This window comes from Epinephelus fuscoguttatus, linkage group LG5 (assembly GCF_011397635.1).
Source record: "Epinephelus fuscoguttatus linkage group LG5, E.fuscoguttatus.final_Chr_v1".
NCBI classification, from domain to species: domain Eukaryota; kingdom Metazoa; phylum Chordata; class Actinopteri; order Perciformes; family Serranidae; genus Epinephelus; species Epinephelus fuscoguttatus.
This window is the reverse complement of record NC_064756.1, coordinates 18,048,568-18,065,796: the sequence shown is the minus strand read 5'-3', so window position 1 is coordinate 18,065,796 and position 17,229 is coordinate 18,048,568. Positions and strand designations below refer to the sequence as shown.

At 39.6% G+C, this 17,229-nt stretch overlaps 1 protein-coding gene across 1 annotated transcript in view; it reads left to right on the top strand.

Moving 5' to 3' along the window:
- Positions 1-15,689, top strand: part of gucy1a2 (guanylate cyclase 1, soluble, alpha 2) — a 58,141-nt gene extending 42,452 nt beyond the window's left edge. Inside the window, exons 7-9 of the mRNA XM_049576179.1 lie at positions 2,374-2,517; positions 12,174-12,328; positions 12,440-15,689. Of these exons, the coding sequence (XP_049432136.1) occupies positions 2,374-2,517; positions 12,174-12,328; positions 12,440-12,659 (519 nt within the window). The 3' untranslated portion in view covers positions 12,660-15,689. The remainder of the gene's footprint in view (positions 1-2,373; positions 2,518-12,173; positions 12,329-12,439) is intronic.
- Positions 15,690-17,229: the final 1,540 nt, after the last annotated feature.

Below are 17,229 nucleotides of genomic sequence, written 5' to 3'. Positions count from 1 at the left end.
ACGTTAAAAAAATCACAATACTTTTTTAAACATTGTTTGAAGCTAAATGTGGCAAAATGTTGATGTTATTTTCAGCGTGAGACACTTTACAAACGGCACCCCATAATTGCCTACTGTATGTGGGAAACACTGTGCTGTTGTTTAAAAGATTAAGGGCCGAATTCACAAAAGGATTGCGTGGCTTTTGCAGCTGCTAAACCAGTAAAAATGGAGCAAACAGATACCGTCTAATTCACAAGGCATGCGCAGAGGGTGAAATGCTCCACTAACTGCGCTGCTCCAGTGTTATTTGCACGTATTTAAATGAGGCAATATACATATATTTGGCGCAAAAATTGCCCCTTTCTATGCAAATGAGCCTCATTGATAAACAACGTCTAATTCAGTAACACCAGCGCTAATAGCCACACGCAGTTTGAGTGAAGTAAATAAGGTCTTTAGAAAGCTGGTGCAAACTGGGCGCTCCTCTGTGGAAGCCTCTCGCCCAGACTTTCCAGTGATCGTGGCAGCAGTGATCGTCTGTTAAATCAGTCTGTAAATAATATTTTGACATTATTATTATAATCATTATTACTTTAATGGCATCCGAAGATATTGATGCGTTGAACAGGTGACAGTCTGTGGTCGTTCTCAAAACGCACTTCTGTCACGCACTTCAAAAGCAACTTTCAATAATTTATTTTATGAAACGGGGGAAACAAACGTGAACAAAAACGGTTCCATAATTCATATTAAATTCAAAAGATAACGAAAAAACAGCTACAAGTGAGAGGGAATAGTGATAAAGTGGTCAAACTTGGTCAAATCCACAGCCTCAACCCATCCGACACTGCTAGACTGACTCACCAGCAGACATCACTACATGAGGGTATACAGTATTCAGTACTTTGCCAAACACTTACCATGCCATGCCATGTGGCTAATTGCAATCAGGGGCAAATCAGGGGCAAACTGCACTCAGCTGCCAAACTTTGTGGGCGTGTTTGTGCTGGTATATCATTAGCGCAATGTCCTTTGTGAATAGGACGTTAAGACGGCGCAAACTGCAGGTGCAAGTGAAGTGCAGTTCAAGGTGCTATCAGCGGCCGCAGTTCATTCTTTGTGAATTAGGCCCTGAGTGACATGGTCTCTCATCTGCAGCATAAACAAGCCACAAATAATTTGTCATGAAGTTCAGATAATAATGATGGCACTGGATTAATCCAAGCATCTCTCCCTACCAAACCATTAACATTTCACACCCATTTTTAGCTTAAAGCTAACTTTAGCACACTAAAATGCGTCAACCATTTATGTTTAAAGGAATACTTCATCCACAAAATGATCATTTGTATATCAATTACTCACCCTGTGTTACGTTAAATTTTCTGACATGCCTCCACGGTGAACAAAGAATCCAGAAGCAGAGAAAATTCTTGATGAATTGAAATGAAGGAGGCCACGTTGAACAACAGCAAAACCCTCTCGCTACTCATGCAGGATAATCTGAGTCTCATTTGTCAAGTCGTATGATCAGTACTTCCCAAACCTTACTAGGCTATTCAAAACACACGTATACAAGTAGTGCACCTGGGCAAGTACCTGTGTTTGAACTCTGCTTGTGCATTCCACTGAGCAAAGTTCAAATGCCAAGACACACTACTCATCTGTGCATGAGGCTGTTAATGCAGATGTGTTTTAAACTCCCATTTACTCCAAAATATCAATCATCAAGAACTTTATCCATTTTTTGATTATTCGTTCACTGTGGAGGCATGTGGGAGTAATAATAAAAATTTTCGTTATGAATTCAAGGTAACATGAGGTGAGTAATTTATATACAAATTTTGTGGGTGAATTATTCCATATTTACTTATAAATGATAATAATGGGAAAAAACCATTTGTCTTGTGTTTTATAAATTGCAGTCAAACTATTAACTAAATCGAAAAACATCTAGTGAGGTGGAAGATTTTGTGATTATGGGCCATATTTCTGTGATGATACATGGTAAAGGTGAGGCTGAATTTCAGGGACCTTGTGATAGTTGCTGTGGCAAAAGATGAATCAATAGAAATTCCTTTTATGTTTGGGTTTTCTGGCCTCTCAGACTAGGTCACAAACAGTGCAAGGTGCTGTAAGTGGCTTTCCTGAGATCCTCTCCAAATGCTCACCACCTCTTACTGTGAACGATGCAGGCCAAGAGAGAGAAACAGTCAGACACTGTAGTTCTTACATTACAAGAGGAATGAAGGAGTGCTTTTAATTTCTGCTACTCAGTGGAGATGGCATAAGTGATTGAATGGCTACATAGTTTCACACATCAGTGTATTACACTCAAAGCCAGACTAATTCATTTTAGTTTCTGCCCTTCCTCCTTCATTTCTCACACAGATTGAAACAATAGGCGATGCCTATTGTGTGGCAGGAGGACTTCACAAGAAGGTTGATAGTCACGCGAAGCCAATTGCACACATGGCTCTGAAGATGATGGAGCTTTCCGAGGAAGTGTTGACGCCTGATGGGAAGCCTATCAAGGTAAGTTTTATCTTTTGCGACACAGACTAGATGAATTCCCTTTCTTTCTGTATTTTACATGTTCATAGTTTGCGTTCATAGCATAAGTTTAGATTACGTGGCCACTAGGGGTGTAACAATACATCGATCCACATCGATACATCAATTCATTGATTAACGATCAGATTATATCGATGAAAAATGAAAACATCGATCCATATCGTCATCTTAAAGGTACACATTTATTTTGAAATTCACATAGCACGTCTGTGTCACCATTTCTGGGCAAGCGTGCCTCCGCTCAAACAACAAACAGAGCTCAGAAATAAAATGGTCAAATCATATTCTAGTTGTTTTTGTGAGTTGATGTAAATGATTGTGTTAGATGGGCATATGATATTGTATCATATCGATCGCAGGCTCCTGAATCGAATCGAATCAAAATCGTATCTTGACTTTGTGATATCGGCAAACATCGTATCGTCATCCAAACAAATCGATATAATATCGTATCGGGATGAAGCTGGTGATTTACACCCCTAGTGGCCATGTGACTTGTTATGATCTGTATGTTTGTTTGCTTTGTCTGTTCATGCATCTCTGTGTGCTGTTTTACATTTAATCAGCTGTATTTTACATATTAAAATGTATCTCCTGTTTATCGTGTTCATCTCCTCGTGGTTTTAACCTCTGTCTCCAACTGTAGCCACATTTCTGGTCTGGCCTCTGAATGTTTTTTATAATGGATGTGAGTCTGTACCTTAGTTTTTGCATGAAAATTAACATGTGGGTACAGTTCAGGATTCTCCCGGAAGAATAAAAGGTAAACTGTGTGTCCAATTGATGATTATCAGTCTGTATGTTTGTCTCTACTTTTCCCAACTTGTAAAAACACAGACGGTTTTTGTCCCTACCATCGTGGCCTTCCTGATTACCATGAAACGGATGTACAATCAGTCACCTGCTGAGCTGAAGCATGCACATCCTGACACATGTTGTCATCAATTGTTAGTTTACGACAGCTTAAACAATCACAAAACTCATCAAATACATGGCTTTTGTTGTGTGATGTAGAGCCACTGCTCATTTTCCCCAAAGTTCAATAAGCTTAATATTATATTTCTTTAAAAGTGTAACAAATTCTTCTGATTCTTCCACCAAACGCTGCAGGAAGCCCTGTAGTTCAGGTGCACCATCCACTGAGCTGCCACTGCATTATGAAAATGCATTAAGATGCTAACAGTGGCTTGTAACATTTGTACAAGCTTTGAGATTAGTGATAGAGAGCAGCACCAAAGACAAGAGTTTAATACATTTTGACAATGTTATTGAGATCCACTATGCATTGCCAAAAGATCTACTTCATGTTTGACCACCCTTAAGCTAACCACTAAAGACTTTATGTAGAATTAAATGAAGTAGCCAGTTTAGCCATGACCCCTTCCTGCTGAGGACAGTTTCCTTCAATCTTTGCCTTTGGTCTGATATGTTAATTGAAAGTTTGTCCATCTGTGTATCTGTTTGTGCCTGTATCTAAATGGCTTTCTGGTTCTGAATGTGTTTGTGTTTGTATTTGTATTTTATTGATCATTTCAGGATAGTCAAGGTTACAGCACTAGGGACCACGTCATGTGCGGTTGCCATGGTGATGACAAAATATATTATTGACTGGAAGGGTTTGTGTTGTGATTGACATATTTTGCTATACTTTGGTGTTGGACATTGATAGGTCTGGAAATTGATTTGATTTTTTGGATTTCAGTGGCGTTATCAATTTTGCTTATTGGCTTGATCCTTTATTTAAACTCTATCAATTTGATATTGATGGAATCAAAAGGAGGCCTATACAGGTTTTCAGTCAGTGCAACTGTTTTATTATTTCTGAACATAGTGTGAAATGAGGGGATATTTGTGTACAAAAACATGCCAGCATTGATAAATGGAATAGATAAGCTCTGAGGCACGTGATTCTGATGGATCAGACAATATGGAACTGGTTCTTGATTCCCATTTCTAGACATGGATAGATGGATGGATGTGGAAAATGGGAAGATGGTATAGGTATAAGTGATCTCAATGGACAGATGAATGATTGATGAAGATTGGATTTACTCAATCTACTCAGTCATTTTCATAGAGTGACATAGATTGAGAGATGCCTCACTTTAAAAAAAAATAAAAATCATTATTTTGCTACTAGCTTTGTATCACTTGGGGTAGTTGTTTGATGTGCTCCCAGAAATGTCATGTCAATGTTCTTCAGCATCTCCCCACAGCCTCACCATTTGGCACATGATTCCCATTATTTAACATGATCTCATCCCAACTCGTCATATTCTGCCACTTGGGCAGAAGCCCTGGCCTTACTGTGTTGTATTTTGACACCGAAGGGATCAACAGTAAACTAAGTAGTTTAGGCAACAAAACTACTTAGTTGTGGTCAGGAAAAGATTGTAAATGTTGCTGAAAAGCATCTGGCTTTGAGAAGCACAGACACCGCAAACCATGTTGTCTGGTGTTTGCTGGATCCTATCGACCTCCTCTCCTGCCCACTTTGAGCGGACGTTTCTTTGGCAACGATTTGAGTACGTTAATACTGAGTTATATTGAATCCAATCAGATCATTATATTTACCCAAATGTTGATTGAGTTTGTATCTGATGCACAGAAATAAGCTGTAGCCTTCCAAATTTGACACATTTTAATTTAATAAGCTATGCAATCAAAATGCTTAACGCCCTGGTTCAGAACTATTAAGTTGATCATTATAAAATATAAGTATGATATGAATAAAAGTTCAACTAGTTTAAAAATGGGAGAGAAAAACAAATCATATCCTTCTCGGCAACAACAAAAAAAACACCCAGCCACTCACATTTATACTGAGGTTTTACAGAGATGCCTTTTACCTCATAAACAACCTAAGGCCAAGTACTGACACAGGCTTACATATAGTTTACAAACCAGTAACAGCCAAGTTTATTTCTGGCATGTCATCAATTTACCCACAGAAATAACCTTAATTAGTGACAGCTCATATGAACTAGGGTCGTTCTAACTGGTGAAAGTGATGGTCAGCGCTGGCTGAAGATGACAAGCTGCTTCCTGAATGTTTTACACTGACCTTTGCCGATGAGAAAGACAGAAGAAAAATAAATTATTCTGTACATTCATACACTTATATTGTGATTTGCAGTGAGATGCTGCACCGTGGAGCCAGCCTCACGAGTGTCAGTGGACGTTTCTTAATGTAGATGCATTTGTGTTTACAGTGGGAGATGGTTATATGTGCCTATGTGTGCTGTGTGGGTGTATGCATGTGATGTTTTGTTCTATTTATGTACCATATGCTTCTGAGTGTGTGTGTGTGTTGGTTTGCAACTGCCATGTGTTGTAACTGCAGTCTACTCTCTGTCTCACTCTCTGACTTACCTATTCCCTTTCCTCTACATGTGACCTCTTTTTTTCCTCTTTCTCCATTTTATGTTGTTGAGATATGATGCATATGTCACGCTGTGCGCACTGTATTCACCCAACACAACCCCACAAAGGTTGCTTGATTGACATCATTGCAGGAAACATTTTTTTCTGTAGTTACCATTGCTGTATTTTACCCTGTCTCTGAACAGTATGTAATACAAAACAGTTATGTTACTAAAGGAAAAGCACGTGCTCCATACATCAACTGAATATACACTTGCTGTGGAAGAAAAAAAAGGTAGAACTGACGCTTTTCATCATGTGATGATCCACCTTCAGAGGATTTAGAGCCTTTTTTGCTCAGATTCATTGTTAAGACAAGATTAAGGTTAATACATGTCATGTGTCCAGGTGGAACTGCATTTAACAGTACATTATGTAACAGTGGCGTCAGACAGACAAAGACAAGCTGCTGTTTTGTAGAAAAAAAGATGAGTATATTGAGCAGGGAGCAAAGGAAAGAGGCATAACTGAGAGAGTTGAGTTTTAACCTCTTAGGTTAATTTCGTAGAATGTAAAGGGAATACAGGATATGATTTATTTATGTCCATCCTCAGGCCAGTCTCTGTCAAGGTCAACCATCACCCTTAGGCGGCAATCACACGGAAAGCCGGAAAGCGTTTTGCATGTTGCAAAACATGAGGCGCACCACACTGCCTTTTTTTTTTTTTTTAATTGAATGCCATTAGTGCAAAAAAAATGCTTGCTACACCTTTTAATTGTTGACAGACAACCACCCCATCATGTACTTACATTAACCTTCCTGTGTAATCAATCTACCGTTAATTATTTTCTTTTATTTCACAGTAATTAGTAGCTAGTTACTAAAATGAACAGGCAGAGGGTACTTGTTGTAGCTCTGGCTGAGGGTGAGAGGTTGTCAGCAAATAGTTCAGAGATCTGTGTGGGTACATGAGACCCTAAAAAAGAGGGTGGATCAGGGGAGTACCACCAGCTGGTCCAGGAGCTTCCCCTCGATGTTTTCCGTTTCCAGGCATACTTTAGCATGACCAACTGTAAATTCTTAAATCATCTGATTGAACAATGGGAAAAAAGATGCCATTTTTGTCAGAGTTCAGAGCACCCCGACAAAAACGTCAGGTGCCTAGAAGGACAAAAGGCTTAATTCTCATTAAAAACAACAAAAACAAAAAGCCATCTCCAGCTGCTAAAATGTTTTCTGTTTGTAATCGGGGACTTTGGCTGCCTTTGGTAACTTTGCGAGCTTGGATGTTTACTTGCAGTGTCATAAATATGAGTTACGTACAGTAAGTTGCATTTACTTTTTTGGAGACGTTAAGATCAATGTTACTGACTTTCATTTGATCATATTCATTATATTACAGGATAAGACTGGCGGTATTCTTTTTTTTCTTTAAACTGGGAAAAACTCTTGTGAAATAGAAAATAGCACCCACAATATACTACATTCAGAAGCATTAAATAGGCTATGAGCTGAATGCCACAGACATGGTCGGTAATTCAAGAGGTATTGAGATACAAGCTAACATTTTGTTAGTACAAGAAAAATCTAGAATAATGGCAGACTTCTGCTTTTAAGACTGCAAGTCCTATTGAAATTATTCAGTCTATTTTAATGTTTCTTTTTTTTGCTATGCGCGCATTTGATTTTAACTTGTTTAAAAAGACACATAAGAGTGACACAGATAGGAACAAAACATGTCTCTGAGAGAGAAGCTAAGACAGATAGCTGCAGAATAACAGACAGGACACTGTTCTGTGTACTGCTGTGCTCCTAACATTGTCCATTTGTCTCAAAATAGAAAGGCCTTGCCAAGCATTTTTGGCCTGCTCTCTTGCTCTTCCACTTTCTCTCCCTCTCTGTCTTTCCTCTTCCCGTCTCTGTCTTTCCCTCTCCCCCTCCTCCTCCCCCCCCCATCCTCTCCACTGCAACCTCACTCGAACTCACTCCTTTCATTCTCCTCTTCCGTTCCTTACTTTCTTCTGCTCTCAGTTTTTATTCCTGTTGTGCTTTTCTATATTTTACGCTGTCTGTTATGCTCTCCTCTTTCTCATCCCTCCTCATTTCATGTTAGTATAAAGGAGAGTTATAGAGATATTCAGCACTTCAGCATGATAAATCCTGTTCAGTGAGTGCACTCAAACTCCAGCCAATGTTGCACTGTTATGCAAACTAGCACGAGAGCTGTGAGGGAGAACTGAGAGAAAATGTTTAGTGAGAGAGAAATGGAGAGGGCGATCCAGGGACACAGAGAGAAATATACAGATAGATATATAGCAAATACACAGAAGGAGAAACACATACAGACACCAAACATTGTTAGTTGTTTTCATAAATATTTCTGCATCAGTTTGAGGCCTGTAGCGTGATGCTGTTGCATGTGTATGCTCATGTGTATGAGTGGGTGTATGAATAGGTGAGTGGGTGTGAGTATTAGGGGTGTAGTGCTTATCTTGTCACTGCTAACATTGTTAAATATGTTCATGTGGGCTTCCACCAAACATACATTACACCAGTGGTATCTGAGCATTTTGAATTCATAAATGACATTGCTTTTTTTTACTGGATGTGATGTCACTATATCATCAGAATATTTTCTGACCATATGTCCATCTTGCAGTTGCTAGCACCTTCAGCTCTGCAGTACACAAAGGTTCAGCTAATCAATTAATCGACTCATTGTTTCAGCACTAAAAACCATAAAAACACTTTTTTTCCTTTGACAATAGTCTAACATCATTTGTGTATGTGCTATTGGTATTGCTATTATTAGGTACACCTAGTTATAATAATGCAATCTACTGTAACAGCAACCCAATCACCAGAAAAAAATGGTGGTATCATATGTTTCTGCAAACCACAGATATGTTTTATTTGCATATTATTATGTGGACACTGTGAAAAAGATGGCGGCATGGTGGTGCAGTGGTTAGCATTGTTGCCTCACAGCAAGAGGGTTCCCGGTTCGAAGCCAGGGAGCCTGCATGTTCTCTCCATGTCAGTGTGGGTTTACTGCAGGTACTCCAGCTTCCTCCCACAATCCAAAAACATGCAGATTAACTGGTGACTCTAAATTGTCCGTAGGTGTGAATGGTTGTTTGTCTCGATGTAATAGTCTGGCGACCAGTCCAGGATATACCCCGCCTGTCGCCCAGTGTCAGCTGGAATAGGCTCCAGCACACACGCGACACCTAACAGGATAAGGATGAATATGGTTAAGGTGTGGGAAGGTTTAGGCACAAAAAGAGCTTGGTTATGGCTAGGAAAACATCAGGTTTTGGCTTAAAATACCCAGTTTGGGGGCACAATCCCGGCAAGAAAAGTGGCTATGCCTGTAGAAATCGTGGCAATATCTCTGTCGACAGGTCACGACGAAACACCCAGGTTTTGAGCCTAAAAATCCAGTCTGCAGCTTGGCAAGCATCTCACTCAGGTGACATGCTTTCCACCATCCTAGCCACCACCCAATGACAATGTCAGCGTATATATTATGTCACTTTTTGAAACGTTGATATGATACGTATGACACTTGCAAATGTAACGTATCTGTGGTTTGCAAAATGTCCAGTGCCAACATTTTCTTTTGGTGATGGGGCTGTTCGTTTTTTGTCCACCTCATTTATACCAATGAGACTAAGCTAAATAATTCCAACTCTCTTTATAATGCAATACAGCAGAGCAGCACCACAAACTTCGTCCTCCAAAAGGACAGGATTTATTGCAGGACTGTTTTGTCTGGATTACTTAAAGCTCAGTGTACCTAATGAACTGACAGCTAAGTGTATATGTAACAACACAGACTCTGTAACAACTCCCTCCTCTCTCTGTCTCAGTCTATCTCCATCTCTGTATCCTTCTGTCAGCTTGGCCAGAGGCTACAATGTGATTGGTCGTCTATGCTGCTGCGCCGTTTGCTCATTGGCTCGGTGAGGGCCATGTGCTGTGTGGATGCTGACTCATAGCGAAAAAGGAGGGGGAGAGTGTATGAGTGTTACTGTGTCTGTGTTTTGAGACTAAGAAATAAAGAGGAGAGTGGGCGATGGATGCAGATTTGTTTGTGTGTGTGTCTGTGAGTGGTTGTCTGTTGTAGAGACAGACAGACAAGTGCACGGCCATCTGTACGCAATTTAACTGAAAAATAGGTCACACTAGTGCACCTAGCAGCCCTTTCTCCCTCACTCTCTGTCTCTCGCTTCCTTTATCGCTCCTCCTGTGCTGTCAAGGTTTTGCCGTCTAATTATAAGTTTATTTTTGTCTCTCTCTGTCTCCCTCCATTGTCTTTCTTTCTGTCTGTCTGTCTGGGCTCTTTCTACCTCACTACCCCCATCGCCTGTTGTTGCCATGACTACCTTGCAGTGTGCTGGCATGCACACAGTGGCGTTGGATACCTAGGTGATGAGATGCTCAAGTAGATCATTAGAAATCTACTGGGTTTCACTGGCTTGTGTGTGTGTGTGTGTGTGTGTGTGCGTGTGTGTGCGTGTGCGTGCGTGCGTGTGCGTGCGCGATGACTTGTTGTTTCCAAGTGGAGGAAATCAATAGTTAGTCGAGTGGCCATGAAGTGGTGTGGTTGAATTGGAATGATGGCGAGATAGCTTTCACTCTGCCTCCAGCCATTTATAGATTCCCACTTCAGCCAGATTATAATATGAGCACCATGTTGCTGCCCTATATCTGTTACCAAGATGAGATGGAGGTAATTAATTATTTGATTAATATTCCTATCCCACTTCTGCTATTTTAAGATTTTTCATCAAATCTGCTGCCACAGGAAATCAGGCTGGATAATAACAGCTACGCCGACATGGAGAATTTCCATTCGGCAGATCAATGTGCACGCAGCACGTCTGGTTCAAAGCAACATGGCCTTTGTGCTGCAGGATAGGCTGCACATGAATGAGTGGGATCAGTTCAGCAGGGAGATCTTATTTATGAACATTTACGGCAGTGCCAGGTATGTTGTGATGGTGCAGTTCAGGGTGTGACAGGTTGGTCATTTTAGGTGCCAGGTGTTTGCTCACATTGCTCTCAGATCTTCAAAGCCAGACATGACATTGGTCACAGTGAGATCAAAACAGGACTGCAAATAATGATTGTTTTCATATTGATTTAAGTCCTAATTATTTCCAGTGGCGACAATGATGAGCACGTATTTGTGTGTCATCATGGTAAAATGTGGTCCTAGTGGCACTAACTGAGTGTTTTAGTAGTTTTCCAGATGTCTGTCTGTGGATGGATTTTATCAATGCGATAAAGTCACAACCATGCAAGACAGAGGTTTGTAGTTGAGATCACTATGAAGGCAGAGTTTGAAGTGGTCCGGGCAAGGCCACTGGAAGTAGGGAAAGGGCCATTGCCCCCCTCCACTTAACGCCATTCCCCAAAATTCACTTTAAATGCAGATTGCTGTGTTATTGCTCACAAGATGAGCTCTGGGTTTCTATATTAATTAATCTCAATGTGTATAAATAGTCCAAAAAATGAGGCCCATCATAATTTACCAATAATAATAACATCAATAAACCTTATTTATATTGCACGTTTCATACTAGAAATGCAGCGCAAAGTGCTTTACAATAAGGGCAGTACAAGCACTTTTTCCGGCTGTTGCTGGGAACCTCCAATAAACCAGAAGCAAATGATGGCAGGGTTCTTGGAGGCAAATAGTTAACAAGGGAGTTGGTGATGTAGCTCAGTCTCAGCCCATTTAGGTCTTTGTGTACAACGAGGACCTTAAAATTAATTCTAAATGTAACAGGAAGGTCCAGAGTAATGTTTTTAAATTGCTTTTTTTTTTTTTATCTCATCAACAGTCCATCCCCAAAGATAATCACTTTTATCACAAAGGCCCAAGGAAATCATCAAATCCTCACATTGAAGAAGCTTGAAATAATGAATGTTTTAAATCTTTGTTTGATAAATTACTTAAATTGTTCATTGATTATCAAAAAAGTTGCTAATTATTTTTTTTTGTTGATAAGTTATTTAATAAATCATTTTATATTAAGGTCAGACTTCACTGACGGGCAATTAAGCAACATACAAATGAATAGGAAGTATCGGGAAAAGGTGATGTGCGTGTACATTGTCAAACACACTACTGTACTTTTAAAATCCTGCTGATTTTGTTGTTTCTCTAATCTCTCTCCCCGTCTTCCTCTTTCCTGTCTCTACAATCTACTCCCACCACCTTCCTCCTCCATTCCTCTCTTAGCTAAGGATAGGTATCCACACGGGTTCGGTGCTGGCAGGTGTGGTCGGGGTTAAAATGCCACGTTATTGCCTGTTTGGGAACAATGTGACGCTCGCCAGCAAGTTTGAATCGGGGAGCCATCCGAGGTGTATCAATGTTAGTCCCACAACTTATCTGTAAGTAACAGCACTGCATATGTACACAAACATACACAAGATTTTTAACAATGTAGCCATGACAATAAATGCTTTTTAATGGTACTCTAAGGAAGTTTCTCTTCTCAACAGGTTGCTGAAGGATGACCGCTCTTTTTCGTTTGTCCCTCGCTCACGGCTGGAGCTACCAGAGAATTTTCCCAAAGAGATCCCAGGGACATGTTACTTCCTGGAGGCGGGGACATCTCACAGCCACGCCTCATTGACCAGCTCTCGCTCCGCTCCCCCGGCCTCTATGAGGAAAGTCTCCTACAGCATTGGGACCATGTTTCTAAGAGAAACAAGTTTGTAGGTCCCACACACGGACTAGGATACACACTTATGATGTGAGAGGCTGAATTTGAACCTGTGAGACATGCAGGGAACAGATCACGCGGATCTTTGGATATGCAAATGTATTCTGTGAAAACTTGGATTCAGACCTGTGGGAAGTCCTATATGAATGAAACTTAAAAAAAATACTCTCATCATAGATGAAAAAGAACAACACACCCTCATCTCCCCTGAGCAAGGGAGATATGGTTCAAAAGACTTGAGGAACAGCAACTATGCTCATCTAACGTGGACCCTTCCCCAAGGATGTGTACTAATGGGGTCAATTAGCAGAGAAACCTTAATATAAAACTTAGTTATCTAGCTGGATTCCTCAGCTCCATACCTGGTTTCTAGTTCTCTCCAGTTGTCCTCTTTCAAAAACAGTACCTTGACATGGGTCTACAGGCAACAATGCTCGGAGAAAACCTGGAGAGACACATGACCAGTGTTGCACTCATTAGCAATGGAATTGCGCATTCAGAACAAATCCACTTTCCGTTAACGAAGTGGATGCCGAGGTATGAAGTTGTACGAACTTTTAGAAGATGGCAACATTGTCACAAATGTTTGCTGTGCATCATGGCCTCTTGTACAAGGAAGACCATTACTGAAGAACAATACAACTCCCCTTCCCTAAATCATGTCATGCTTTACCAAACATACTTCTAACATCTGCTGCTCGTTGCATCCATCCGACAACGTAGGACCAGTTGGCCGATGTGTGGAGAGATGAATGAGAGGCACAGATAAGGAGATAGGTTTGAAAAAGGGGTCATCAAAGGACAAATGCCAAAAACACTAGTACTAAGCTGATCTTAGAGCCTTTTCTGCTTCTAACCCACAGCAAACTATAACCAACTACAATCCAGCCATTTCATTGCAGGTAATATGTTTAGGATTGAAAATTATTCCCAGCTCAGTGCCTTTTTTACTGCTCAAATCAGGACACAGACGAGATGGATTCATTTTAAATATTTGACACATGGAGCGCTTCATTTATCTTATGTTTTCTCTTGTTTAAGAGATTTTTATGACATTTCTGTGTTGTTAACTATACTGGAGAGTGTTAGATTTGAATGAGAGAATGACATGTGCCAAACGTTTTGAACCACATTTGAAGACATGATGTTGCAAGTCGCGGCAGGGCGGCGCCTTATCCCACCAAGCTACCAAGAGCCCCGACTGTCTTTCATTTTTAGACAGTCACGAATGACTGGAAAGATAAATCAAGCGCTTCTCAGATAGTTCAAATATTTAAAATTCTATTCATCTGTTTTTTTTTTTTTGGTTTTTTTTTTTGTCCCGATCAACCAATAATACACACAATATAGTACTAATAATATAGTACTGTACTAACTTGTACATCTAGTCACAATGTGCATGCTTGACACGGTTCACATTTACATACGTAATTGTTTTTATTTGCATTGTTTTCACCACATGGGTATAAAAGTATACACAAGCCCCATGCAAATGTAACCAACAGGACGCAAATTCGAGTTTACCAGTTTGCTGGTAGACTGAGTATGATTTACAAAGTGGAAATCTCAGGCCTTCCAAACAGTAATAGTACCAATAGCTTAGTAACCCAGGCACAGGAAAATAAATTTTGTTTAAGAGAATATCCATTAACTGCCATCATAAATTAAGAAGTAAAGGATTAAAGTTGGATAGCTTTTAAATATTTGACAGATTGGCACATTTGAATACTTAATGTGACTTGCATTATATTGCTGCCAGTGTTGTCTTTGGTTGTTGACATCACATAGATGTGACATCAGTGACGTACAAACCATTAACTAGGTTTATATCAGTTTGATTAGCTGGTTGTTACAGGCCCACAGAGATAACAACAGTATTTGTAGGAGGTGTTAGTTTCCATACAGTATTATGGTTGTGATGTTGATAGAAATGTTTTTATTATCAAATGAGGTACACAGATTTGTCAACATCGTCAATTCTGATTTTAATTTACTATTAATGACAAAATAAGTTCAGAAATAATCTATAGGATGTTTAAATTTGACTAAGTGATACTTCCTGTGCGTGCTTGCCTTCTTGGAGTAAACAATTCTACAACAACATGGCTTACATTACCAACAAAACAACATCATAACTAAACTGTTAAAAGCTGCTCTTCAAAATGGCAGAATATATTTTTTATTAATCCAGCATATACTCAAGTTCACTTTTAAATCACAACTCTCCACCAGGAATGAAAGGAAACCACATGTTATATTTGATCACATATTGCCAAATGACATACTGGTTGCTAAACCTCTAGAAGATCAAATAAAATGTGCCAATTATATCATTATATTCTGAGACACCACCAGCACAGGCTAATCTGGCTCTTTAAGTAGAGGATTGGGTTTCTTCTGTCTGCTGTGTACAGTAAGTTCAGTTGTTAAAGGGCAGTACCAGCACATTTTGACAGCCAAACACTTTGTCAACTCACTGGTCTTGGCGGGGTTTCAACAAGAACATATGCTGGCTATAATATGTAAAACACAGCTTGTAGGAAAACATCAGAAGGGTAATTTACCCAAGACAGGAAAACTAATGTCCATCTGGCCGAACGTTACACCCACTAAAGGGCATTATGCCCTTAAACTGAGATTGACACCAGCATAATGAAGCAATGTGCCATATATGAGGAAAGGATGGGAAAAACAGGGCAGTTAAAAGACTTTGTTTTTACCTGCCAGTGCTGAACCAGAGATGGTTCACAAGTGCTTGAAAACTTTGGTCAGTAGTCATTGTTGCCATAAAGTACTGTCATCAGATTTTCTGACAGCAGTAGCATCTGAAAGCTTGAAACGCTTGCACATTCACAGCTCGTAAAGGTCCTCATAAATCTTAGTAATGAAAATAGATATTTTTAAGAATATTTTTACCATATACCCCAGAGTCTTTTACATATTTACTGTGAACAAAAAAAGCAATTCGGCTATAACCTATTTTTCAAAATTGATTCCTGTCGCTTTAAGTACTATGCAGTAAAGAGCTAATAATGGACGAGACAATAACACCTAAAGATAAATCCAGTCAGTCAAAGAGTCTAGAGCAAAGTTTCAGCCTAAAAATATCAGCAGTATAACACACACACACATTCTTGTACTTCTATCTTTGTGAGGATCCTCATTGACGTATTGCATTACCTAGCCCCTTACCCTAACTGTAATCATCACAACTACATGCCTAACTCCAACCCAAACCCCAGTCCTAAACCTAATTCTAACCTGAACCCTAAAACCATGTCTTAAACCCTCAAACAGGCCTTTGAAAAAGTGAGGACTGGCCAAAATGTCTTCACTCTGTTGCTAAAATATGTGCTTTGGTCCTCACTGTGTAGCATGTACAAGTACGCACACACACACACACACACACACACACACACACACACACACACACACACACACACGAGTATCAACTCCAGATTAGGTGCCATTGTTAAGTAGTAGCTCAACCTTGCAATCTTAAATCTAGCAAATTTATACAGTATAACATTATTTAAAGATAAGTTACAAAGATGAAGTCAGTTGATTATTTTTTTGTGGGGCTTTGCTACATCTGTTAGAAAGCAGCAAAATATTTGCATTTTATTGCTTTGTTGCTACAAAGCCAAAACAATTACTGAGATGTAAAGGTCTATAATAGTCATGTTTTTTTCATGATATGATAGAGAACCAGAATCTACAACACCTACCTGTGATATCAATGAAACATACATGCTGTGTATATGTATACATCAGTGTTTCAGAAGATTAACATTTTGACATTTTTCTGTGCAAAGTCCAATAGGTCCAATATAATCGCCCAACACAGTACTGTGAGAGAAGAGTCAGAGGAAAGTTCTAAAGCTCTGGAAAAAGTGTTTACTGCTAAGCATTATTTTTGCATGACGATTAAGTTTGATGTAATGATTTCTTTAGTTGAGCTTAATCAAAAATTCTGGAAGGATAAATGATCCATAAGTAGTCCCTGGTGCAGTAGCTTATTTATCATAGTGGGTCAAACCAGGAACACAGGACAAGACTAGTTTGATGTCACTCATGGGAGAAGATGTAGGGTGCTTCAGAGGGGGCAATATCCACAGTTAAAGCTCATTTGTACTCCTTTTATGTAAGAAAATAGATAAGTTCTTTTATGTGACCATCATTGCCCCCATACTTCCATGCATCCTGTATTAGATGCATCCAAGGGATTGCACCAGATGTCAGAGTCCAAAGTTCTGACAACAACAAGCATGGCGATAGTAGAGGATGTTGTAATGATGCATTTTTAACAGAGGCAGTGTTGTAGACAGCAGTGACCTGTGAGGTCATTACATTGTACTGAACATTTGGTTTAGCTTTCTGCTAACTTGAATGGAGATAAAATGACTTAATCGTACAGGTCTTCAAGACTTTTAAATGTTATCCGAACAAATGGATCAAATCTCCATTTTGCGGGGGGTGTGACACTAAAAGAAAAGCATCTACTTATTTACAGATGTCTCTTTCATTATATAGGTCTATGGGAAAATGTCTTTTTGGTCCCAGTGG